This window comes from Peromyscus maniculatus, chromosome 18, assembly GCF_049852395.1.
Source record: "Peromyscus maniculatus bairdii isolate BWxNUB_F1_BW_parent chromosome 18, HU_Pman_BW_mat_3.1, whole genome shotgun sequence".
NCBI classification, from domain to species: domain Eukaryota; kingdom Metazoa; phylum Chordata; class Mammalia; order Rodentia; family Cricetidae; genus Peromyscus; species Peromyscus maniculatus.
Genome location: NC_134869.1, coordinates 32,649,792 through 32,677,787, shown reverse-complemented (window position 1 = coordinate 32,677,787; position 27,996 = coordinate 32,649,792). Strand labels below are relative to the sequence as shown.

The following is a 27,996-nucleotide window of genomic DNA, read 5'->3' as shown; positions in this document are numbered from 1 at the left end:
GGTAGATCTCTGTGAGCTCAAGGCCAGCATGGTCTACATGTAGAGCAAGATCCAGGAGAGCCAGGGCTACATAGTGAGATGAGACCCTGTCTTCTTGAAAACACAAAACAAACTAAACCCATGGTCACACAGATGGCCTGGGCAATCTCAGTGGGTCAGATAACAAAACAAAGAAACTGAATGTAAGAAGGGAGCCTGCAGGGAGAAGAGGGGGTAGAGGCTTGAGGGGGGAGTGAAGTTAGAAGAAGGTGGCAGATGAGAGTAACCAGAATGAATTATACACAGGTATAAAACTCTTGAGAAAAAATTAATAGAAATTACAATATGGAAATGACTTTGGCCTGGCAAGATGCCTTCAAGCCTGAGTTCTAGCTTGAGTTCAATCCCCAGGATGCACATGGTGGAAGGGAAGAAGGGGATCCCCAAAGATCCTCTGTCCTCAACACTCATGCATGGCACTACACCCATTCAAATGTAAACACAAAATAAATAAACCAATGAACGAAAAATGTGACAAAATGTTCCAGGATTATTTCCTCTTCTAGATTACTAAAGAGAAACACGATATAGAAAATTCACAAATTGGGTCATCAGAATTGAGAACATGAACAGCATGGCTTACTTACTTTGAGCTCTTCTTCCATTTCAGATATTCTTCTTTCTAGAGCTCTTCGTTCCTAGATCAATTTAAGGCATCAATAATTATTTGATTATATTCCCAATATCTTTTATATTGTGAAATAGTGATACTTCAGCATTAAAGATAAAATCAAGAGCAGTGAACACAAAGATGTGAGGCCAGTGCTGTGTAAGGAGCTTTCCAGAACTGGGAAACAAACTGAAGATCTTCTAAAATTACTTTCCATAAGCTCTTTCTTTAAAGTTCTGTTTTTCTAGTAAGATGTTACACAACATATTCAAATGATTATTGTTTTTTAGTTCCGATAAAACTGAGGGACAGAGTAAGGCAATGGTCAAGGCTGAGGACTATACAGAGGAGAACACACGCACACACAAAGATGCATTTAACACAGTGTCAGGAGCAGAGAGGCAAGAAGCAAACGTGCCGGAAATACGTGTACTTCACAGTCCCCAAGGACTCCTGAGAAACTCCTGTGCCCTACTCACAAGGCTTACTGTGAATTAGTTACGCAGTTCTCTTGACAGCTTTAGCTCTACAAATTTAGTCAGAGTTTGATACTGTGTGCTGCATTAATGCGGTGAATATAGGAGAGCAATTACAGCATTTACTTTAAACTTAGTTCCAAGAGTGGCAGGCAAAGCCAACATACAACATATTACTGCAGTGTACTGTTTTATTTTCCCTGATCTGATAAGCATTTCTAGAGTGTTATACACAAAGCAAGCAGCAGTCATTGATGAACTGTAAAACTGGTTAGGTCATACCGCCCAGAAGATACTGACTCTTGCCGGTCACCTTTCAGATACAAACCATTGACATTTAGTTTAACAACACTGAAACCATTTCAATGACATTCCTCCCCAGATTAACAATTAAATGTTAATATTTAGTAATGTAGTACAATTACTGTAAATGTCAATGTGTTTAGAGCAGGTGCTTTTCAACAGAGGGATGGAAGCCCACTTATAGACTTATAAGTACCATGTTAGATTCATATAGTATCAACATGCTTAAAAATGATTATAGACATGTTACTACTTTATAATAGGCCTTCCTTCTAGCTAAGAACACAACAATGACAAATTCACATAAACCACTGTACTTCTCATATTTGATCCTTACAACTTTGTGGAATATATATGTATACACACATACACATACACACACACAAAATCAATTCTGGACTGATAGGTAATACTCTCATGAACCTCAATTTTACTAGGTGTCTTCAAGATTTTAAGTCAATTATAGGGTAATACAAGAACACTATTCCCAATTGCCTGATCCTAATAGCCCCAAAAAACTGTTACTTGTCAAACTGAAAACCATAAACTATTTAGTACAGTGTCTGCCTTATACATTGAGAACACCAAATTAGTGTTAACACTTCTTAACCTTAATCTGTAATGCTAATTAAACTTCAATCTACAGTCTATTAAACAGGAGCACATTAGCTACTTTGTGATTTATCTGCATTTGATGAGCAGAAACAAGATTGCCTGAGAAGAACAGAATATAAAGGTGTGTGTACCACTACGACAGGCACTAAATTAGCAACTATCTATACTTGATAATATCACTGATGATTTTGCTTTCTTCTTGTGCTAATATTTGTGTAATAAGTACCGCCTTCATAAAAAATATTCTTCAAGCCGGGCGGTGGTGGCGCATGCCTTTAATCCCAGCACTCAGGAGGCAGAGCCAGGTGGATCTCTGTGAGTTCGAGGCCAGCCTGGACTACCCAGTGAGTTCCAGGAAAAGGCGCAAAGCTACACAGAGAAACCCTGTCTCTAAAAACAAAAACAAAAAAATTCTTCAAAAGTGTTGTTGTGAAACAAATATAAACTTTACTTTATTCTACTATGTTTCCCATATCAATAATTTGTACAAGTACAAGAACTGATCTTAGTAATTCTACATGTCTTGGGGATAAAATTCAGTGTTACATATTGTAAGATATATAGCAGTATGAAGAATATGCAGTAATATTAAATTTAATAAAATATGTGATTCTGAACTTTTAGCAATTACTAGTTACTAATCTTTAAAAATGCCTCCAAATACTAATTTTAAAATTTGGTGAAATCATAATAAAAGAGGAATTACTGTAGAGAACAACTCAATAAATAACAGACATTAACAGCCTATAGTTTATTTTCTTTTACTCTTTTTTTGTTTTTGGTGAAAAGTCAAATTGGTAACTAAAAAAAGTTGGAAAAGTGCTTCCACATCAACTGTTTCTGATTGTTTATTCTTTGACCTCAAGATCGATCACAGTAACCATGATGCATGTTCTTCTCCTCTACACCTTGTAAGTCTAGCTACTGCTCAGATGTGCTACATTCTAAAGGTTTTCTTCCTACATCTGGATCACTGTTACATTCTCAAGTTTTCAGACTAAACTGATAGATGTACTCCTATTGCCATGTCTAGATTCCTGAGTAATAATAGTAACTGGAGAGAAATACAAGTAAAATACCACAACCAATGTAAATATTGTAGGACAAAAGAAAATGATGTAAGGGTTTCCAATATCAACATTTCTTCTTGATTGCAATACCATACTACATACAGTCCATAGAAACAAAACAACCCCCCCACTGCTTATCCAAACAATACAAAGGGAATGGTACTAACTGAGTAAGATGGACACTTACCCTTTTTTCCATCTCCAATAGTGACCTATCAGCAAACCTTTCTTGTCTCTGTAAAAAAGAAATTAAAAAAGCAGATGTAAATGCAATAACGATGAGGGAATAGAACGTAACTCTCCTTGGTAGATGTTACAAAAAGAAACAATTTTCAGGTGGCGTAATACAATTCAGGTGGTATAAAAGGCAAATTTCAATAAAGAAATAAAAATAAAAACAGGATATGTGTTGAAACGATACACAAAAGTGATGTTTAAGAGTGGAATGGTCTTCATAGCTCTCATTTTATATATCTTCATTTTTTCCTTACCAGTTCTAGTTTGAGGGTGAAAACGCGCAACTAAAACAGCAGGAAAAACATCCTAGCCTTCCCTCAGATGCTCACTTTCTTGTTGAGCCATCAGCAAGGGCTCAACTGACTGGCCAGACTCCAGCACCCTGAATGAAGTAGGCTTCTGAACAGGTTGAATGCTTTTGTATGAAGCAGGCAGACAGCGCCTCAGCAGGACACTCAGAAGACAATCAGGAGGAGTCTGTACGTATTCATGGCTGTAGAAAAATCCCTTTCTTTTCTTTCAGACCCAGTCCTAAGCACACTTTCGACTACTGATCCCCCATGGCTCCTCCACGGCATCCTTCTGTAAGCTGTGCAGTGACCGTACTCAGGGCCATGTTCAGCTAGTCACATTCCAGCAGATCTATACTGGAGAGTAACGGACTACTGTCACGTCTCTCCTACAGGAAAACGAGGTGGCGAAGGGACACAGCAAAGGAAGGGCACAGAGATCGAGTTCAGCAGAGAACACACAGCTTAGCTTAGTCACCATGTAACAGAGCGCCACACAGGTGAACAGCGAATGCCAACTTTGCCGAGAAAACGTGTCCAAATCCCGGGACAAAACAATGTCCAGTGTCCTTGTTTTATGCTCGCAGGCCCGGTCAGTTATTTATGCAACCTGAAGGTCATGCCAGTTATTTTGACACCGTCAAATAAAGCATGCTCTTGTCTGCCTTACTTCTCTGTTTATCGTCACAACAAACTCCCAGCAACAACTGCGTCTTTTTCCTTTTGAACACTATGGTTCACCTGACTCTGCAATTCAGCACACCATCTGCTGTGCATAGACAAGTGCTTCCTAATACAGCAGTAGTTAGAAGTGGAAGGGGAAAGATCCGCTAACAAGAGTTCCACATGGAAAATAAACTTTTAGAAATAAAAAGTAGGCATAAAAACTGGCTAAGAAAGAAGCATGTATAGTTCTTTCAAGTTGGACTCTAGTAGCTGTTCAACAAGTTTGTTTTCTTAAGAGTTGGTGTGATCCTCAGAGTCCATTTTCTTGTTTGCTTGTTTGAAATGATGAGGCAAAGGAGGAGATACACCTATTTCTATTTCTCAAAAATAGTGTTCCATGGGAAAAGACCTTGGGAGACAATTCCAAGTTCCTAGGTAAATTCTGAGCTTTGTCATTGCTAAGCTGTTCCACAGAAAGAAGTTATAAAGGAGTAAACATTATCATCCTCCAGCACTATTACATCAAGTACTTATATGTGTGTGCGTGTATGTGTGTGTGTGTGTTTGTGTGTGAGAGAGACACACACACACACACACACAGAGAGAGACAGACAGACACAGAGAGAGAAAGAGAGAGAGGGACAGACAGACAGACACATACACACAGAGACATGGGTATGAGCGCCCTCGGAGGTCAGGACAAGGTGTCAGATCTCCTGGAATTGGAGTTACAGGCAAATGTGACAAACATGGGCATCAGGAACTGAATGACTTAAGTCCTCTAGATCAGCAGGAGGTACTCAATTGCTGAGCCAGGCCCTTAAATTACTTTTATTTGAACAACGTAGGTCAGAAGAAGATGACATCAGATCCCCTGGGACTGGAGTATAGACCATTGTAAGCCACTGTGTGGATGCTGGGAATCAAACCTGAAGTCTTTGGAAGCCATCTGCGTTTGGGAGATGTAGCTCAGTCTTGTATGTGTAAAACTTTAGGGTTTGATTTCTGCATCATAAAAAGCTCTTGAATTCTTTCCATGACTATAATTCTGTATTTTTATATTCCAGAAATCAGTATTTAGTTAACTGTTAATTATGTTGATTCCTTTTTATCACTAAATAAAGCATTATAATTAACCAAACATATGTTCAGAAGTAATGTTTCAGAAAAATTAGATGTAAACTTTTAGATATACTAAGATATACTAGATATACTAAGTCACCCCTGCTATCTTGAGACTAACAAAGAGAAAAGGGTACAAACCTGGGTAGCCTTTTCCAACTGCAACTTTAGATCCGTTAGTTCCATATTTGTATCATGTAGCTGTGCCTTTAGCTTTTCATTTTCAGCTAAAATTTGTTCATAAAGCTGGAAAAGTTAAGGAAGAACAGATTACTTTCGTGGCTCTCCTAAAGAGATCTCAATGACTACAATATTAAAGTGGAAAAATTAATGTAGATGTGTTATACTCTGACAATATATTTTAATTATTTAAATAGAAACAAGTCACTTAGAAGTAACTTGCAAGTTTGAGGTCAGTCTGTGCTAAATATAAATAGTAAGGCTCTGTCTAAAGAATAAATGCAAAGATAATGAAACAAAATATGTCTGTGTACATATGCACACTTCCTTCCTTCTGAATGGCCCTTTCCAACTCATTCCAGCAACAGACAGAGACAACAAATATAAAGCCCTGGGTACTTTTCTTCTCTCTCTAAGACATGGTTATTCACATGTTACTTACCAATGGTTGTCAGAAACAAAAAATAAAATAAGGCATTTCAAAATACTGATTTAGGCTGGGTGTGTGGTGGCACACGCCTTTAATCCCAGTAGTTGCAGAGGCAGGTGGATCTCTGTGAGTTTGAAGGCAGACTGGTCTACAGAGCAAGATTCAGGACAGTCAGGGATACTACTCAAAAAACAAACAAACAAAAAAACCAAACCAAAAGTCCCTGATTTCTTTATAAGCAAGTTTTACAGAATAGTATTAATATAGATGCACATTATATATGTAAATTAATACAAACTAAAGAGCCCAGATACCTTTTTGAAGTCAGTTGAGTCCTCCTTCTCTAACCTGCTACTATAAGGTTTTCTTTCTTCTAAGTAACTGTATGAACTAGAGCGACCCAGCAAGGAGTCATATCGATCACTCGATGACGTGGAACTGCTGTCATACCTTCAAAAGACAAGTTGAAAATAAAAACTTTATTATAGGCTTCCACAAATTATGTTAGTACACATTGAGTACAGAGCACCTTGATATTCCCAAACAATAAATAATAGTCTAAGTTGTTATTGTTTTTTGTGATATATAATAAACAGGAAGTTATTCTTAATTTTTGTATCTAAAAGTCAAAGCTAGTTTCATATTATGCTAAATTATTTAAGGGTTTAAACCTTTTCATATTTTATTATGTTGTAACACTTTATAACATATGATTCATTATCATCCAACTGGTGGCACTGTTCCTTTTTTTGGTGATATACAGTAGTGTTTAGAATCTGTAGCATCTTATATTTGATGGAATAATGAATTAATTTTCTAAGTGTCCATAATGGTTTGTCTTAAACAGGAAGTGTGTGTTATCAGTAACTGTGAATTCCTTGGTTATTTGGTTCTGAATTCAGGTTACCTCTTCTGATAAGTGCTATTGCTTTACATTTCAATTCAAAAGAATCATCAGCATATAAAATTTATTTTTAGTCTCACAAGGACCATGATCAACAGTTGTGGGCAAGGGAAATGGATCAAGATTAGAATTAAGGACTGAGTGATTTTGAGCTGAGATGATGAGAAAAAAACATCTCGACTCATCCATTTTCTTTCCCTTTTCTTTTTTTCCAAGATAGAGTTTCTCTGTGTAACAATCTTGGCTGTTCTAGAACTTGATTTGTAGACCAGGCTGGCCTCGAACTCACAGAGATCCATCTGCCTCTGCCCAAGTGCTGGGATTCAAGGCGTGCACCACCACTGTTCACCATCTTAATTAATTTTTAAAAAATTATGTATTTTCAAAAATCGTGTGTGTGTGTGTGTGTGTGTGTGTGTGTGTGTGTGTGTGTGTGTGTGTGTGTGTGTGTGTGTATGCGAGTGCGTGTGCCACAGCACGCATGCACACCCCACTCTGGGTCCTCCGGACTGACTCGGTGTCAGGCTTGGCAGCAAACCCTTCACCAGCTGAGCCAGCCACTCTGCCAGCCTAGGTCATCTACAGTTTCACAGATTTTTATTGCCCGTTTAATACTATAAATCAACAAAATTCCTAAGTATCCAGCAACATATTCCTTATCAAAGGTAAAAATGGAGAAAAAAATCAGGAAAAAAGTTAAACATACCTAGAAACAGAATCCGTCTAGAAAGTAAAAACAAAAAACAAAATGCATATTAAATAATATCCTTTCATTACAACAATGATGTTCACACTATTAACCAAACTTATTCGTTATTCATGCTTTTCACTTTAGTATGGTCATTTTTAGGGAATTGTAGAATACAGAATCACTATATTTTTGCATGTACAAAACCATACAATATCATTTTGAAACATTTTCTGTTGACTTCCTGCAAAACTGAGCATACATTACTATTTAAATAGTTAAGAAAAACAAAAAGGACTAAGGAAAATACCCATTACTCATTATCACTCAGAGGAGAACACGACATAAGAAAGTTTACTGTGTGACACCTCAAAACAACCACTTTGCCCGTCCTTGTTTTTGAAGACATTAGGATGAGGCAGACAAATGGCCATCACGTTTCTGTAGAACAGTGTACGCACAGTTTATCTAAAATTCTAAAAACAGCTTCATATTCCGTCTAGATTGAGCAATTAACCGATAAGAAATATGATTATTTCCAGCATGTGGCAGGCTACATTGAGTTCCCATAACTCTTCTTATCATGAAATGGTTAACAGGATAAATCATCATCAATTGGGATTAATGTAAATTCTTTTGGTGAGATGGTATTTAGTTCTCCCCTTCTACTATCACTTTATCTACAATTTTCTGTAAAATAATTATTCAGAATTGGTTTGTTAAGAATCTTGGGTTTGGATATTTGTAACTTTTACATGTTCTAGAATTACTGTGTTTCTTCAGAACTGTTTAATCTTTTTTAGACTAACAAGGGTTTACTAATACTAAAGTCTGTTCAATTTTCTTTGCAAAATTAATTTTGTCCTTGTTCCTAGTACTTAATATGTTTATTTTATTGACTTAACTCTTCAGTTTTATAGAAATTTAACTATCAAGAAGACTTAAAATTTAAAGATTAAATTCTGTAAAACAGACACCTAAAATATGTATATGCCACATTTATTATCAGTTTTGTTCACTGACCCTACCAGTCAGAAATCACTCAAATTCTATTTGTCTTTAAGAATCATGGTGTTGCCATTATTTCTTAAAGCTAAACTTTGACCCCCCCAAGCTCCATAAAGTTTACTAATAAATAATTGTAAATCAAAATTTACATTATTTCAATGATGTATAATAAATAGTGTTACATATGCTCACAATGCTATGAGATCCAACACACAAACAACCACCTCTCTCTTCCTATCTCCTCTCAGTCCTGGTGAGCATAATCTGACATTCTGTTTCAAGAGTCTGACACTGTTAGATACCTGAATCAGGGCAAATACAGTATCTGTCCTTTGTGTCTTGCTTACTTCATTTAGCATTCCCTAGCTCTCTAGTTACACTTTTTCCAAAATAAAAATACCCTTTACATCTTTTTAAGTAATAAGTTCACGTAAATGTCTACAGTTTATAAACGTCTACACTTTCCCATCCATTCATCCAATCCCTAGACACTATCTTAACTATTCTGTAGTATAATACCCATACAAATACAATAGGAACTTATGCACATACATTTAGTTTCCTGTTTTCAATGTTTTCTTTTACAAGCAATGTTACAATGTTAAATTCTCTATAGATTTATCTTTACATACTTCATTTACATCATTGTGAATAAATATCTAGAAGTGGAAATAATAGTCAAAAACCTGAACAATTTCTTAATGCTTCTGATATGTACTTTTTAATTAAAATTTTAGGATGATGATGATGATGAAAAGGATGCTGTATAGTGTCTTCGGGGTACATACTTGAGGACAAGCCTTGGGAGTTGGTTCTCTCCTTCTGCCAATGTGGGCTCTAAGGATCAAACTTAGGTCCCCAGGCCTACATGGCAAGCGAGTTTACCTGCTCAACTCCTCAGCTCAGTATTAATTTTCTCATTGGCCGGCTATCTACCTACTTAGCTAAAGATCAAAAGGATCTTTTGAGTCAAAATAGGTATACTTGGACCTAGAAGCAAGTCCACAGTTACCTAGTACATGTGAAAAGAGCCTTTACATGTTTTATTACTCTGGACAGCCAGTAGAGGAGCTGTAAAAACAGCCAGGGGAAGAGGAAGCTGCAACTGAACCATGGGGAGGTGTCTTTTCAGAAGACCCTTGATGACGTGGTGTGATTAAGGTATGATTAAATCAATTCTAAAAACATGTAACAAAGTCAGAGGCATATTTTCTTTAGATCACAACTTTGCCAACTTCAGGAATAAAACCTGAGTTTATGACTTCTAGATTTCTGCCACTTAGAGTACCTTCCAGTATTTTCCTTTGGTCAATATATGCTTACACTTCTTTATTTCACTTTTTCACTCCTTCCTTTTTCACTTGCTCAACTCTGTACCACTCAGTGTAAGGTGTGATCAATTCTGACAGGCGCTGTACCCTCCTCCTATCACCTCTAAAACACTCTAGGCCAGTTCAGCCCACCCAGACCTGAAGCAGTCATCACTCAGACCAACCGCAGTGTGAGTGTGGGATAACTATTTGGAATGAACAAATACAGTTGAGCATGGTTAAAGGTAACTTCCAAGGGCACTCAGTGCGGGATAATGCCATTTACCTGGGTCTCCTTCTTATTGGAACCATCTTCTGTATCCGACAGCCGTTCCTGCTCGTTATCTTCACTCTAAAGCACAGTGTCAAATCCAGTTATAAAAAACAGACACAAATGCTGAACACTTGATACTTTTGACTTTTTGAAGTTAAAATGATTCCTGCAGAATATACCATGAAACTTTTATGTATGTTCAAACTTTTCAATATTAAAAATTTTAAAGGAAACAAAATACATTTGCTTCCCCCTTTTTCCTTATCATTTATGCATTATTTCCCAACTTTCAAAAGTTATTTTTATTTTTAATCTATTTTTAATAGTTTTTGTCTGTACTTCAGAAGCTGTAAGTTACATTTCTGATATAGGACTGCTTTAAGGAAAGTTTGTAATTTCCTAATTTCTTTCTTTCTTTCTTTTTTTACGAACCTTAAGTTCTATGTGGATATTATATCTAAGTTTCCTTAAAACAAAACAAACAAAAAAGCCACATACATCCTTGATTACTCAATTGTACATGCAAGCATTTGGACATATTGGACAATGTAAAAACATTAAAAAAGTATTCAACTTCATTTAACATGTTCTTATAATCTATGATACTGTCCTCATAGCCCCTTATGTATTTTAAATTGTATATGCCAATATTATTTGTACTACATGTAATCATACTTTTAATATAAAATAAAATGAAGATAACTAAGCCTCCGAAATTAAAAGGTAAGTTTTTTGTTTTAAAGTTGACTGGAATACATTGTTTATAGGAAAAGTAAACTGAAAATAAAAGTTCTGAAAAGATACATTATAAATAAATTTATGAGAAGAAAGTTTCTTCCCTTTAGAAGGTGGTTTTTTCTTCTTCTTTTATTTTTATTTTTGAGACAGGGTTTCTCCGTGTAGTTTTGGTGCCTGTCCTGGGTCTTGCTCTGTAGACCAGGCTGGCCTCAAACTCACAGAGATCCACCTGCCTTTGCCTCCCGAGAGTAACCTTCTGTTTTTTCAATGGAGGAATGTATACAATTTAGAGATTCAAATATTTTATAGAATGAAAGCATTGCTACATAACAGTACAGATGTAATTTAAAGACAGAATACAGCTGTACTCAAATGAGCTTACTAGTTGATTTTGAAAGCGAGGATGATAAAGAAAGAATATGGGGACTTTGTATCATCATCATTTTTTTTTTTTTTTAAATTTCAGAGCTGAGGACGGAACCCAGGGCCTTGTGCTTGCTAGGCAAGCGCTCTACCACTGAGCTAAATCCCCAACCCCTGTATCGTCAATTTTATGCTGTCAAGCTATATATTTATTAATAATGTTTCTGGATAAACATCATACTTCAGTAAAAAGGTTTTTTGGATTGAGGTTGTACCTCACCAATAAGGTATTTGTTTGCCTAGAACGTATGTTGCCCCAATTTGACTAACCTCAGCTTTATGAAGAAATTACTAAAAAATGTTAAAAACAGAAAAACTGTACCAAGAAGCTACATTTATTCAGGTTTTATATATGTGCATGCGCGCGCACATTTGGTGACTGTTTATAAACTATTTGAAATTTAATGATTGGACTGATGATCTAAAACATATATACTTTCAGGGATGTAAGAATCTGAGCAAGTACTTCCGGGAAGGTTAAGTATACTATCAAGTGTTTGAACGGGTTCTCACATCTTGTTGTGTCCAAAAGGAAACTCCAGTAGACCGTCTTTTCTCTCTAGGCCGCCGTCGCTCTCTGATCGATTTAGCCTGTGATTTATCTTCACCTTCTTTTTCCTCTTCTTTTTTCTCTCCCTCTATTATGGATTACATAAACCAAATGATTGCGATTTATGCTGACAATGTTTGCACAAGCATATGTCCAAACGATTCTAGGGCTGGCTAGATGCTTCAGTGGGTAAACACAATTGCTGCCACACCAGGGGACACACACAGTGGAAGCAAAGAACAGATTCTGACAAGGTGTCTTCCAACTTCCACAGGTGTGCCATTATTCTTACCCTCATACAGAGGTCCTCGCCCAGCACATACAAAATAATAAATGTTAAAAAAAAAAAAGTCACACCCCAATTCTAGGTCAGTCTCTTTTGTGAGGCCTCCATTCCTCCAATTACAAGTAGGTTTTGCCTTCATCAGCACTCGTGTGTATCTGGTATAAGCATACATTTCAATCGCCCAATACGACACACTTATGGTCATGAGAACAAATTATTTCTACTTTCTTGCTGTCCAAAGTAAAAACATAAAAGAAGACATAATATTTTACATAATATTTTCAAGTAGGAAAGAATGGAACTGATGGGAAGAGCAGGGCTGCAGTTATTGATGTGTGGTAGGTAGCAAGTCATCCCCCAAACTAGCCACATGAGAGGGTGGGATAGATAGGTGGTGGGAGCCCGCATCAGCTGCTGTTCCACCACAGTCTCCTAGGACTTCAGAGCCACTCCACCTCCTTCTAAGGGCAAACTCGCCTTCTGAAGACTACAGCTAGCTTTCATCAAAACCAAATCAACATAAACATGACTTCTGTTTCCTCCTGCAAGAATACAGGGGCCTTTGAATGTGCTGAAAATGCAGACACACATGGAACACGACTGATTACATTGTTTATTTCTGTTCAGTAAATCAGTTTAAGATGTTCTTCTTAGGGGGAGGCCTGGACTTGCCTCAACTGAATGTACCAGGCCCTGCTGACTCCCCAGGGGAAACCTTGCTTATCTGAGGAGGGAATAGGGGCAGGGAATGGGGGCATGGGTTGTGGTGTGTGTGTGTGTGTGTGTGTGTGTGTGTGTGTGTGTGTGTGTGTGTGTGTGTGTGTGTGTGTGTGTGTGTCTGGGGAGCCAGAGGAGGGAAAAGGGGGACTTGTGGTTGGTATGTGAAATAAATAAAAAATTTCTTAAAAAAGATGTTCTTTAGTTGCACTATTGATGAGGGAAACCTGCTGAAAGGATTACCTGAAAGAAAAAGTGCTTTCTTACCTCTTTCACTTTCTTTCGTTAATCCTCGGGAGTAGGCAGAAGTTATACCTACAAGACTGTTTGGCCTGTTTAGTTGACTTGATGCATAGAGTGAACTGCTTACAGTAGTAGAAAGAGAAGAAGATGATGGAGTGGTTGAACTGGAGGTCGATACTGGTCGGTAACGTGTGTAAGGCTGTGAAACATTAAACCCATTGGAAACATTAAGTACAGCAAAGACATGCAAGATCCAACATTGGTTTCACAAGACAAGCACTCTACTCATCATGCCCAAGCCATTCATGTATGTGGTACACTGCTTATCAGGCCACACATCTCAGCACACTCAGAACCCTAAGAACCCCTCGTGACAATCTGACTCAGCTGTGCTGCCCACAGCATTACCTCATCGTACGTTCTCGAGTACTTCTGTTTATAGTCATCTTCTCTAGAAGCTTCGGACTCCTTCTTTTCTTCTTGTTTCTCCTTATCCTGTTTCTCTTTTTCCTCTTTTTCTTTCTCCTCATTTTCTTGTTCTCTGGTTCGTGTGGAACGACTTCTTCCTATTGTTTTTTCAGCTTCCTGAAGATCAGTCAGGGTTACCCCCTGCACACCACAAAAGCACAAATAGTGAGACACGCTAAAGCTCATTTAGAAAGAATACAAGTTAAGAACTCAAACAGGAATGTAACTTTAATATAGCAAATCACATTTATTTTATGAATGGCAACAAGGATAGGAACTAGGGAAGTTATAACCACAGATAAGAAACTGTCTACATTTATAAACTAACAAAATACTACAAAAGATAGAAAAATCTGAATGTATACTTCTATTTTCAGAAGAAGAGCCAATCCATATAATACACCATTTATAAAATACACTACATGTATTCATTTTCACACATTCACTTAAGGTTTGACAAAATTTTCAGTAAGTAAGTACTGTTTTCAGGTTAGACCACTGAAAACAAGGTAAATGGAAAAAGTAGTTTAAGACCAAGCAAATGCAATGTTTTGAAAGGCAAGTAACGGTAAGGTTCAAACAGCTGAATCCGTACTATGGGGTTCCTCCACTGTAGGAAAGATACCTATCATGATTAGAATGATGAGCAGGAAGTAACACAGTAACTAGCCTGAGAGACACTGAACTTATATTTGCCCATTTGGTGTTTTCTATACCGAACACAGGCCTATTCTCCACTCCGTCATCTCCACATAGTCATGAGACTCCAACAATTATAAGGCATCATAAGACTGAGCGGTGGTGCACACCTTTAATCTCAATACTCATAAGGTAGAGGCAGGAGGACCTCTGAGTTTGAGGCTAGCCTGGTCTACAGAGTGAGTTTCAGGACAGCCAGGGCTACACAGAGAAATCCTGTCTTAAAAACCCCCCTCCCTCCAAAAAACCCCATCATCATATGACTAATTCATTTTAACATCTATGAATACTCTGTACCAGAAAGCAATTTAGGAATAGAGGACTAAAAATAACACTCACAAAGACAAAGGACATAAATGTGATACCAAAGTGTAACCTTATATATAAAAGCAGGGTATCTACAGCAGCCTTTATCTTTTCTGAGTATTCACACAGCAAAGTGAAATGAAGAAAGAGGTCATGTATTACTTGTCCACATGCTCTTTATGTCATACAATTTACATATACCTGTGTTGACCTTCTAGACTGTCTTGCTTGTCTAGATCTTGCTTTTCTTTGGGATTCAGACTCTTCGTCCCTAACAGGAGTGAGGTATGACCTATAGTAATAAATAAAAATTGTTAGTTGGAGATTCAATATTTATGAATAGAAATATTTATCAATGTTTGTGATTTAAAAAAAGCAAGGATAATGTTTAATGGGCTAAAAAAACAATCTTGAGAAAATGTCTGTACCTACTTTGAAATTCATTAATGCAATATAACCATTGTTCTTATTTAATTTTTATTTTATGTGGACGAGTGTTTTGCCTTCATGTATGTCTGTACTACTTGCCTGCCTGATGCCCACAGAGGCCACTGGATCTCTCTGGGAGTAGAGTTACAGATGGCTATCAACAGCCATGTGGGTGATGGGAACCGAGTCCAGGAAGAACAAGTGCTCCCAACCACTCAGTAAGCTCTTTAGCGCATGATTATTTCTTTCTAGACAGGAACTAGTTATACTTAATGTAGCATGTTGATTTCTTCCTTGCTATATTTAATTAATTTAAGCTTAATTTAAAAAATAATGTAACTTAATTTTAAAGAAGAAACCAGAGAACTGAAGATTATGTCTCGTTCTACTGAAAGAGGCATAAACATTTCATTAGCAAAGTGATAATTTATAGATATGGAGAGGGTGAATCTAACCTCTGAGAAACAACTCATTCTATGTTACTTCTCTAGGGCCCCACAAATCCATTTATTAGTACTGTCCATTTAATGGACCAAGCTCTATCATTTTTTACTATATAAAAAAGGAGGGGGGGGTTACCTTTTCTACACTTAAAAAAATTTTTAAGTACATCTTCCTTTCCAAACTTGACTCCAAATTCTTGAAACCACCCCTTTGGCCTGTTTTTGCTTTGTCACTCTTAGATGACGTGTGGAGATGTCTGACTTAAAGTCTCTACTGTAAGTGTTGGAATGGATGGATTGAGATGGGGATACTCTTTACATTCCTGTTATTTAACTCTGAGTACAAATCATATTCTTTTGTTTTGTTTTGGAGACGGTTCCTCTGTGTAGCCCTGACTATCCTGGAACTTGCTCTGCAGACCAGGCTGACCTTGAACTCACAGAGATATACTTGTCTCTGCCTCCCAAGTGCTGGGATTAAAGGTGTGCGCCACCACTGCCCAGCTATAAATCATATTCTTGTTCACATTTTGAACAAGGACTGAGTAGTTTGCAAAGGAGAAGAAGCCTTGCCTCTAGTAACCAGGACTACTTGGGGAAGTTCAATCATCAACACCTTCTGCCACTGAACTCACATCTGTCTGGAAACGTTATGGAGTTCTCCCATCGTCTATGGAGAGTTTAGTTCATCCCACCCGCTCTGCTCTCCTAGTTCATGGCTGAGTAATCTTGATTCAAATGAGACTTTTAACAGGGCTCTTTGTCAGCTTTAGCACTCGTCTCATTGTTATTCATTCTATTCTGTAACTGGACACTCTTCATTAAAGCACACTAAGCTCCTGAGCTGACTATTATTTTCATGCATCTGTATGTCCTCTACGAGCCTTTTAAAACTCCAAACTCAGAGAATCTAGCAGCACATGCGCAAACTCTTTGGAATCATCCACAGTGCTCCCCGCCCCCCCCCCCCCCCGAATTCTTTAGAGGGCTCCCATTCCTTTCAAACACACAGGAACGTATTTATTACTGCCCATACTTGTGACTGTTTCTGAAGTCTGCCTAAAACTAGAATATATGACTCACTGTTCTTAGCATCCATTTTCTTAGATAAGTAACTATCGATGACAAAAATTAGTGGCTTTGATCTCCGCAGTTAGGTAAACTTAATGGTGTGACTCAAGTGTGAAAGGACTGGCTTTCCTGTTGCCTCTACTATGACTACAGCAACTGAGAGGAGCTTGGGAAACTTCAAAAATGCCATTTTTTCCCTTTGAATGGGGGCACTTAGCAAAGTTACAGAAAGGCAAAATTACACCCCAGCAATTACTCTGACTTAAGCTGTTTTTATGGCCTCTGTGCTAGCTAGTTTTATGTCAACTTGACATAAGTTAAGAGTCATTTGGAGAGGGAACCTCAATTGAGAAAATGCTCCCACCAGACTGGGCTGTGGGCAAGCCTGTGGTACATTTTCTCCATTGATGATTGATGTGAAAGGGCCAAGCTCACTGTGGGCGGGGGGTCCTGGGTGCTATGAGAAAGCAGGCTGAGCAAACCATGGAGAGTAGGCCAATCAGCAGTGTTCCTCCATGGTTTCTGCATCAGCTTCCTCTCCAGGTTGCTGCCCTGAGTTCCTGACCTAACTTCCCTGGATAGCGGACTACAAGTTGTAAGCTGGAAGAAACCCTTCCCTCCTCCAGTTGCTTTTGGTCATGGTGTTTGTCACAGAAACAGCAACCCTAACTAAGACAGCCTGACTTGAGGATATACTGTGTAGCTTCATCTGGTTGAGTGTCAGACCTTGGTCAGAAAGATGTAACTCTTCTGTTTTGTCCTCTTAACACCTATATTCAGGCAGTTTTCACTTTGACATTGCTAAAATCCTAGAGGATGTCTTTCTGCTGTCACAGCAGGACTACATCTATCTTAAGGAGTAGTTCTGTAACTAAGGAATTCACAGAAGAATTCCTTCTTACCAAATCTCACCAAAATACTTGTTTTGACCTAAATTTACAAACCAAAATTTTAATTTTTTAAATCTTTTTTTTCCCTGAAACTTTAATGTGTTCTAAAAGTGGAGGCAGGGGTTAAAAAAAAAAATCAATAAACTGAACATCTATCAACTTTTCCCGAGTTTGAATTTCCTATCACTCTTACTCGAGATTCTATTATACACGGTTTCATCAGTACCACTGTCAGGGAACTGTGTCTGATGAGTACACTGGGGACCTGACATCCTTTCATCTTCTCTGCCACACTAAGCTTGGTTTGTCTCATTTACCACTGTTGAACAATGCTCTTTCTATCAACTACCGAATCCCCTGGTTTTTACTTATATGTAACAGATATTTCCAATTTCCACATTTACACAGGATTTTCTATGTCAAGGGATTTGAAAGGAGGAAAAGAAAACTCAGCAATCCTGGTATTAAAGTTTAAAAACATCCTTGTGTATCATAAGGGTTTAATTTTATAGCCTCTCCAGGACAGCCACATGTAAAGAATGGCAATGTAGTAAAGGAAGTACCAAATATTTACCAAAATCATTTAAATAAAGAACTTTCCCCCTTCCTTTCCTTTTTCCTTTTTGTGTGGCACATCTATTAAATGTCGTGGTTCCTTAAAGTGAGAACTTATCTAGATAGAATAAGTGTAAGAGGCCAGACAGCGACATCTATCACTTCAATCTTCATGAGCTGCTTTGTAAGCAAAGTAGGAAATGGACTGCTGAGTTCTGACTTCAGCTCTGTATGGAAACTCTACTTCATTCATTCTCTGTCTCATGTGTAGGTGTGTGCTATGTTTGTGTGTATGTTGGGGGAACATGTTTGTATGCATATATATGTGTGCATATGTGTGTGGATGCACGTGAAGGCCTGAGGTTGACATTAGCAGCCCTTCTCATTTGTGTTCCAACGTTCTCATCAAAGCAGGGTCTCTCAATTAACCCAGAGCTCGCCAGCTAGAGCTCACTGGGCTAGCTCCCTCGCCACAGCCTTGGCACTGATGTGGATTTGGGATCTGAATTCGACTCCTCACGCTTATGTAGCGAGGACTTCATCCAATGAGCCATCTCTCCAGTCCCATGTCACTATTTATTTTACCCTTATGGAAAACAGCACTAACCTCAATCTACCCTTTATTCCAATAAGCTTGGATTCTTTTAAAATTCACTTCCAAATTTCCACGGATGTTAATGTCTCATAATTGTTTAACATATGCAGGTTAAGGAGATAAGTTACTAGTTGGAAGGCTTGTAAAATCTGTGCACTTTAATTTTCTGTGCAGTATGTCTCCAATTAGCAAAAAGTCCTGTCCTATTAATCAACATAAAGTTTTTTTTAATTAAAGATTTTTTTCTAATGATTTATTAAAAATTTATATTTTATGTATGAGTGCTCTGCATATATACCTGCACACCAGAAGAGGGCATCAGATCTTATTATAGATGGTCATGAGCCACCAAGTGGGTGCTGGAAACTGAACTCAAGACCTCTGGAAGAGCAGCCAGTGCTCTTAACCCCTGAGCCATCTCTCCAGCCCCCAATGATTTATTTTACAAAATTTTATTTTACTGATATTACTGAAACATTGTATTTACTTATAATGCTATTTTAATTGGTCAACCAAATTATATATTTAAGCGTCTTCTTTCTAGAGTGAATACATTCTTTTAAAAAAAAAGATTTATTTATTTATTTAATGTGCACTGGTGTTTTGCCTGGATACACTCTGTGTGTGGGTGTAAGATCCCCTTGAAATGGAGTTACAGACAGTTGTGAGTTGTCATGTGGGTGTCTGGAATTGAACCTGGGTCCTGTGGAAGAGCAGCCAGTGCTCTTAACCACTGAGTCATGTCTCCAGCCCCAAGTAAATACATTTTTTTTTTTTTTTTAAATAGGGTTTTACTATACAGTCTGGACTGGCTTGGAAATCATTATATAAGCTCAGATTGGCTTTTTATCTTTTGACTTTTCTGTCTCAGCCTCCTGGGTGCTGGGATTATAGGCATGAGCCACCATGTCTAGCTCAGAAGTATATTTGTCTTTTTGTAGTTAAAAGAAAAATGAGAGCTATGGGAAAATGATGGAAGAGAGTAACCATACTAAAATAATAGTTCCGTGTAAATATGAAATTACTTATAAGATACTCCTATGCATTTAAAATTATGGTAAATAATAAGCACTTACACTGAAGTATTTTCTGTCATCCTGTTCTATCTAGATTCTATCATAGCTATTCTACCTGTCTGATGTTAGTTTCTTCTACTTTCAAACAAAAATTAATTATCAGGGGGTTCTGAAGAAGACTGACTTCTGGGTAAGCATACTTGCTATGTAAGCACGAGGGCCTGAGCTAAAACCCTTGGTTCTCACATAAAAGCTGGGAATGGCTGCACACGCTTATAACTAACTCCAGCATGAAGGGCCGAGATAGGCAGATCTTGAAGACAGAGCATGTTCCCTGAAAGACTATCTCAAGAAAGCAAGCAGAAGTGTGTGTGTGTGTGTGTGTGTGTGTGTGTGTGTGTGTGTGTGTGTGTGTGTGTATACGCACAAGTATGCATGCAGCTGCAAATACCACAGAAATGCTAAACCTCAGGGCTAGGGCTCAAAACCAGTGGAGCTGCTTGAGGCGGCTTTGGAAATGTGGCCTTGTTGGAGGAAGCATGTCATTGGGGTGGGCTCTGAGATTTTGAAGCGGTCCAGCGCTTCCTCAGCACCCTGCTCTAGTCACACCTGCCTGCTACCTTCACCCCGCCATCATGGACTCAAAGCAAACAAACCCTCTCTTTTAGAAGTTGCCTTGGTCACGGTGTTTTTATCACAGCAACAGAAAAGTAACTGATATCCTTATCCCATTTCTGAGAATAACACAACAAAACAAACAAGCAAAGAGCACAAAATAGCCCAAACTGGGCAAGCATATCAGCAGAACTATACTGTCAGGACCTTTACACACCTGCGTCTCTCCCTGACCTCCGATGTGGAGGAAACAGTGCCAGCAGTAGTTGTAGTCAGGGTTGGGGTAGAAGCTGCAGCATTTACAACAGTTGGAGCGACAGGAATGGTCACTGCGGTAGGAGCACTGTCCTTTTCTTTCTCAGTACTATCCTCAGCCCACAAACGATCTGAGGCACTATAGCATCATAAGCAGCAACACAAAAAGAGAAAAGGAAAACAGCTAAACAACGAAAGCCATTTCTAGAAGCTGAAAACATGTGACAACAGGGATGGATTTTTTAAAAACACAAGATGAGACTTCTTGCAATTAGCAATCAAAAAGCTCAACCAGAGCTGTCAAAGAAAGAAATTTTTATTTTAAGCAATACAATTCAAGACCTTAGGTTTTTGTTTTTGGTTTTTTTTTCCCCCAGACATGCACAATTGCTTGTTTTGGAACCAATTTTTGCTTCAGAATGATTTTAACAAGGTAAATAAAAAAATCCAGAGCCCACATTCTTCTACACAACAACGCATGCACGTACATAAGCACACAGGAGACCTGAACACAGAATGTCTCGGGGACTCACCTGCTCTGTGTGCCTGCGGAGGAAGACCCCGGGGGAAGCTTTGCAGTAGTGCTTGTGCTGGAAAGGAGGCTTCTCTGAAGCCCAGCTGCAGAGGTAACTGTTGGTGTGGACGTGGTGCTTGGAACACTAGAACTAATCAAATCATCTTGTCTTCTACCAAAGGAGCAACTAAAGGAAAGAGTCATTTCTCTATAGGCTGTGTCTGTATGTGTAGTCTATAGTCACTATCGTACACATCACACAATTTCACACCAGGAAACACACTGTGTTCCTAATCGTAACCACCAGCTCCAGCACCAAGAGTTGCATCTACAACTTGCTAGAGTACTGATTAATTTCACCAATTTGCGAGTGTAGAATTTTATGCCTCCTCCAAATGCCTTCAATAACAGTCAATATTGCACATTTTTAGAATATGCTAGATCATATGGTCATGCCAGGCTGGTCCTAACATAAACGTGGAATAGATTCATTTAAGGAAAATAAGGCACCTGACATTTCTGAAGAAAAGTTTTTAGCCATGGGTTAGATCCTGAGGAGTGACCCATGTCTACATAACATGTATTCACATCTTCTCCTTTCTCAGCTGAGAAAGAAGTTCTTTTTCAATTCAATTTAGTTCTCTTCTTTCTGCACAGAACTGGAGTAAAAGTTTCCTGCTCTCCAAAATAGCAACACCAAGATTCTAAATGGAAATATTTTCATTGCTCTGAGTTCTAGTCCAAACAGAAATGTTCCAGATCATAGACAATGGCTAAATCAATTATGGCACGGACCCATTTTAGCTGACTTAGTCAATCATAAGAAGTTCCATAGAAGTGTTAGAATCTAGAGGATACTTCATAATACACCAAGTTTAATGAAATATACATGCAGAGGATAAGTTAGAGCAAGCCCATAGCATCTTTAAATAAATACTGTGTTTCTAAATTAAAATTTAACACAAAAAAAAAAACAAGATACGATAGTTAAAAGAAGAGATTTGCATAACTGATGTTAAATTGAGGGCTGTTTTTATAAGAACACAGAAGCCACTAACAAACTACATTATTACCTTCTATGGTAAGTGGATCCTTCATTGATTGAACTATTTTTTTTAAGATCATCTTCCCATTTTCTTCTCGTGTAGGAACTACTTGTTCGCAAACTTGAAGAGTCTCTGTGAAAAGAACATCCTTCAGACTCTGGTAGATTCTGTATTACTGTGTCCTCTTATTTTGCAACTTTCCTCTTTCTCTGGCTCAGCAACAATGCCTTCCTTACTATTTATGAACACACTACGCCTGTACATCCTTATCACTTCAGGACTGTGCAGCCAGTGTTCTGCCAGGACGCTGTCTTATCTCTTCCTGAAACCCCCATCCCACATAGTTACAGTCCTCTCACTAACACCAATGGTAGATAATAAAGGTTCCTTAGGGAATGCATAAAACCATCATCCCTACTCCACGTACCTGTTCTCTTTCTCTTCAATGTCAGATGTACTGGCTAGTCTCCTCGGGATGGTAGGCGCGACATATGCAAGTCTTGTTCCTTTACTATCTTTCTCCTGACAACAGGAAAAACCATGCATGAAAAAATTGTGTGTTGAAAATATTAAGAAAAGGTTTTCAATAATGTGTGCTTATATGACCACATAATTTACCGTTCAGTATTTTCACAGTTTAATTCCTGAACTTTAGAACTGATACAAACCAATCAGGTACTACAAAAGGAATAGCTGGCTCAACCAGTTTTCTTTTCATTTTCCTTAGATTAAAATTAGACAATAATTTACTATAAAAAAGGAAGAAAAATCCCTATTAATGACTTTTTTAGATTTCTATAAAGCTAAAGGTAGTGTAATACGTTATTATTTCTTTTGAAGAAGTAAGGTTCAAATACAGTTCAACAAGGAGTCACTTATGTTGTATGAGCTGTTTACAACTACAATACATGATTAAAATATTAAGACATTGACATTGACACAGTGCCAAGTATACTTGGGGAAAAAATGGGTAATAAAGTTATAAAAAAGCAAAAAACATTAAAGTGAGTGGAAAAGAAATTTATATTAGAATGTCTAACATAAAGTAACACTCAGAGAAAAAAAACTGTATTAAAAAAAAACAACCAAAAAGCCTAAAAAGTCCAATCACAGTAAGAAAACAATTTTGAGGTGCCCATTTGATGCAATATAAATACTGTCTTTCAAAATGTAATTAAAATTGCTTATTAAGGCAGATATTTGTATCAGATCAGAAAGTTGACCTAGCAATTGCAGATAATAGATGAAAGTAACTTGATCATGATCACATACTAGAAAAATTTCAATTCCTTAACTCCAGAAAACGTATTCAATAATAAATCAACAAACCTACTCATTCCCTAATACATTCTATTATAAGAAGTAGGATTTGGGGGGCTGGAGAGATGGCTAAGTGGTTAATAGTACTCGATGCTTTTGCAAAGGACCTGGGTTTGGTTCCTAGCACCCACACATGCTGATCTACAACCATATTTCACTTCAGTCCCAGGTAATCCAACATCCTCTTCTGACTTCTGTATCACACTTATGTGATGCACACACATAGACATAGGCAAAATACACATGCATATCAAATCAAATAAATAAATAAATCTCTAAGTTGATATCTAGGATCTAATGATGCCTAGTAGAAAATTTATCCGACCTGCAGACTTTGTTCCTGGGAAAGCAGTTCAAGTTGATTGAACCCAGATTATGCGACAGATTACCTTTTCTTTATTATCCAAAGAGGAGGAAAGCCTCGGACTTGAAGCTGACCGTATCACACCTGCAGTGTCTTTCTCCTTCTGGGCCTCTTTCGATGCGGTGATTTCAGCCAGTGCACCGTAACTGCCTGTCTTTCTAAGTCCTAACCTCCACGACGCAGGAGACTCATCCTTTCTTTCTTCTTCTTTGGGAGAAATTTTTGTAGTTGAAGTTGGAAACTGTTTTCATTTCATGAAAGATAAAAACAAGTTATCAAAACCAGTCCTTAGTTTGGAAATAATTAGTTTTTAGATAATGTCTAAAACTTTAAGTGGCAGTTTCAGGAGAAAACACATTTACTAAGGTTAATGTCTTAAGGCAAAAATTTAAAAATCTAAACCTTAAGGAGTAAACAGACCACCTTTCCAGAGGTTAGCTTTACAAAAACACACTACACACTTCATATCACACAGAAAATTAAGATGCAGATACAGAATGAACGATGAGCACACCGTAAGAACTTAAACCATGCATCTTTGGAACCACACTCATACGAAGCTTGTTATGTTGTAACCCAGTATACATTCTTGCACATAGAAGTGCCTCACCATGGATTTTTCGCCCTTACTGGGCACCAGCACAATGCCAGTTTTGCGCAAGCCCTGCCTCCAGGATGCAGGGTCTACTGACTCCACAGGCATGAGAGAAGCAATGAAATCAAACTAAAGCCAATTAAAATAAGACAGGTCAAGAGATCTAGACTGAAAGCATGAAAACAGAAAAGGGAAGTTAAAAGGAAACAACGACAACACTTTCCCCTACATTTCAACTTTATAATAAACTAATGCCCAGTAACTGTGCGATGGTCTAACCTTTGAAAGCCACTAAAACCAATTCTAGCTTCAGCAAGAGGTAATTGGGAAGACTCTAATAAAGAAAATTCCAAACCAGCTAATGGCATACAGAGCAACACAGCATATTAGTGAACCAATTACTGCATGTGAATTTTGTTCAGTGATTTATACACACTAGGTAAACATTTTTCTAAGCACATTTAGTTCAATAATATTTTAAATATCATAACTTTAAATTTACTGTTTAATTTTCCTAATCAACATTAATATCAACATTTTAGTTAAAAACTATTTTTATGCATAATTACTCTACTTCCAGGGTTTTTCAGCAATACAAAAAATATATTAGTTATCCTTAAATAGTTTCACTGATATTAACTTCATCTTATCAATTCGAGAATTTTAATCATCAATGTGCAGAGAGGAGAATATAACAACTAAATATAACAAGGTATTGTTAATTAAAAAGAAAAATATCTTTTATCCATGGTCAAAATTTCCTAAAATCTGCAGGTTAACAGAGCTTTAGTTACAGTGACAAGATGCTGGCAGACCAGTTCTTTAAAATTCTTCTGGCACAGGATTAACTGTCCCCCATAGGAAAACTTACCCTTCTGGAGGTGGGGGTGGGTGGGTGGGCAAATAGCGGGAGAAGGGATAAGAAGGGGATCTGTAGTTGGTATGTAAAATGAATGAAACATTCTTCTGGTACATCTTGTAATTAATTTTCATCAACAGTCTAGTTAGTTCACACTTCTCCAAATGCACAATGAATTACTTCAGGATATGAAACAAAGAAACGAGAACTCTAAGGAGAAATACAGTAACATCTCCTGGACACTACACAAGCTGCCAAGATCTTATCTGCACCTAAATACTTCATAAATGAAAAAAGCAGTAACTAGCTAGCCTGCCCTTTTCCCTTTCTTCCTCGACAGTGTCCCAGGATGCAATCCAGGCTGACTCTGACCTGGCAACCCTTCTGTCTCAGACTCTCTAGGGCTGGGATTCTAAGAATATGCCACCATGCCTGGCTACAAATGCATGTACACACGCACACCAAGCCTGAGACTTTGGTGATATTCTATGCACTGTGGTAGGTATCGGGCAAAAAGTTACTGATTTCTGTGTTTACAAAAACACTGATTATGAATGAATGTGCCTATGCTCCAATAAAAGTTTATTCAGGGACAATGGAATTTGAATTTGTGTCAATAACATAGTATATTAGATATTTTCTCCAAGTATTTAAAAACGTTAAGACCATTCTTTGCTTGTTTACTATGGAAAAATAGGAAGGACTGACATTGGCTTACTAGCTACATTTTGTCAACCTCTGCTCCAACTGCATGTCCTGCAAAATGAAGTTCTTTTCCACCATGACAAAGCAAACAGATAGCAGATAACATTTACTTGAACAGTAGAGGCCAACGTTTAACAAATGTCTGCTCATGTCTAGCTCTGAGCTAAGCTCTGTGTTTGAGTTATCTTACTATAACACTACAATAGCAACACTATTATTGCTCTTTTAGACTAGACACAACCAGAGCAGGAATGCTGTATTTTAACAGTTGATAAGTCTCCATCCATTTTATTTAGATCCAGATGGTCCAGATGTTAAGAAGTACCTTTCATTTTGATGTGGTACATGATGAAACCTATTGAAATGCTTAACTGTAACTACCTACTTGAAATTCTCTTCTTTTGTTTTTAATAACGGGATATCACATCTCCACTTTCTTACTCTTCAGACCACTTCTGTTTCGTTCTGGCTAGTAACCTGCCTTTGCTTACTCTTTCAACAGAAGTATTCCAACAGTCTGCTCCTAGATATCCTTCCTTTTCTTTTTCTGCCAAGGGTTGAAATTAGTTTTACCTTTCAAGCTAAGTATTAAATTTACTAAGCGTATTCTAAAATTTGCAATTTTCTAGTCCAGTCCAACCTCAAATTCCTAGTTTTAAGTCTCTCTTTCTTTCTTTTCTTTTCTTTTTTTTTTTTTTTTTGAGACAGGGTTTTTCTGTGTAACAGTCTTGGCTGTCCCAGAACTCATTCTGTAGACCAGGCTGACCTTGAACTCACAGAGATCAGCCTGCCTCTGCCTCCCAAGTGCTGGAATTAAAGGCATGTGCCACCACACCCAGCTACCTAGTCTTAAATTTCTTAATTTAAAAAAGCCATCTGTCTGTCTGTCTGTCTGTCTGTCTGTCTGTCTGTCATGTATGTGCACCTGCCCATGTGTGCCATGGCATGTGTGGAGTTAGAGAACAACTTATGGGCTTAGTTTTCTCCTTCCACCCCGTGAGCTTCAGGGACTGAACCCAGATTACCAGGTTTGATGACAAACGCCTTTACCCACTGGGTCACCTTGCTAGTCCTAGACTTACATTCTCTTCACCTACAGAACGGACTACTTAAAATTGCATTTGGAACTTAAAACATAGCCCAAGGCTATTTCCCAACTTATATTCTTTATCACCGTGGGCAATCTTTCCTCAGTATCTCATCATCGTTAAATGTACTTACAACATTAAATGTCAGAGTAACAGCACTGTTCACATATTTCCTGTAATTCCTATTAAATAAATCATAAATTATTACCCTGGAAATCAAGGTATTCCATATTTACCCTCATTTCCTGTTTTACTCTGTACATGAGTGCTGTGAAACTAAAGTGATCAATTCCTTTCCCTATTAGAAACCATGCCTGGTCGCTCACTGTTCCTTTTCTGTCAAGTTATGCCAACTTTTCTTTGCTGGCGAAGTGTGCCTATTCATCTATCGTAAACGCTCTGATCACATTACTTCACATTGAACGGAATCTCCTCACCTTTACACTGCCACCCACACGAGTACACTTGTATTGTGTATAATATACACAATATATATTCCCACAGCACAAATTAGTCTTCATAAAATTACTGCTCTGCTTAGCAAACTAGATAGTTAGTGACCCAGACCAATTAATTCTATCTGAGAAAATTCTGAATTTTCACTATCTAGTAAACAAATATAGCTCACTTTCTTGAAATTATGAATTGTTGGAATCCCAACAATCCTTTCTTTGACTAGAGAAAGTTCCAAAAACTTAATATTAGCTAACAATTTGAAGTGACTACTTATTTATTTATTTATTTTTCATTTCAGTTTTTTTGTGTGCTGAGAATGAAATCCTGAGCATCATGCACACTAGGAAGAACTCTGTTGCTAATCTATACTCCTGGACCAAGCTGACAGTTTCAAACATAGGATCCCCACAGATTATCAGCTTGGCATTATTCATATGCTCTTCTTTTAGTTCAGGATTGAAAACTTAAGGCAAGAAAAGTGAACCCATCAATTAGCTTGTATACTAAAAGACTATATGTGACATTTAA

General features: G+C 37.7%; 1 protein-coding gene across 14 annotated transcripts in view; it reads right to left on the bottom strand.

The window, feature by feature from the left end:
- Ppp1r12a (protein phosphatase 1 regulatory subunit 12A) overlaps nt 1-27,996 on the bottom strand; it is a 109,342-nt gene that overhangs the window by 5,051 nt on the left and 76,295 nt on the right. The window contains exons 10-26 of one of the 14 annotated variants that reach the window (XM_076553869.1): nt 24,376-24,489; nt 23,791-24,006; nt 22,509-22,603; nt 22,109-22,213; nt 21,055-21,222; nt 20,484-20,660; nt 14,854-14,944; nt 13,588-13,788; nt 13,204-13,378; nt 11,897-12,021; nt 10,235-10,300; nt 7,649-7,665; nt 6,353-6,488; nt 5,570-5,674; nt 3,301-3,348; nt 1,408-1,438; nt 627-677 (exon numbers count right to left, since the gene is read on the bottom strand). In XM_076553869.1, the coding sequence (XP_076409984.1) occupies nt 646-677; nt 1,408-1,438; nt 3,301-3,348; nt 5,570-5,674; nt 6,353-6,488; nt 7,649-7,665; nt 10,235-10,300; nt 11,897-12,021; nt 13,204-13,378; nt 13,588-13,788; nt 14,854-14,944; nt 20,484-20,660; nt 21,055-21,222; nt 22,109-22,213; nt 22,509-22,603; nt 23,791-24,006; nt 24,376-24,489 (1,902 nt within the window). In that variant the 3' untranslated portion in view covers nt 627-645. The remainder of the gene's footprint in view (nt 1-626; nt 678-1,407; nt 1,439-3,300; nt 3,349-5,569; nt 5,675-6,352; nt 6,489-7,648; nt 7,666-10,234; nt 10,301-11,896; nt 12,022-13,203; nt 13,379-13,587; nt 13,789-14,853; nt 14,945-20,483; nt 20,661-21,054; nt 21,223-22,108; nt 22,214-22,508; nt 22,604-23,790; nt 24,007-24,375; nt 24,490-27,996) is intronic. The other 13 variants (XM_076553870.1, XM_042263367.2, XM_042263368.2 and 10 more) reach the window with 13 other exon arrangements.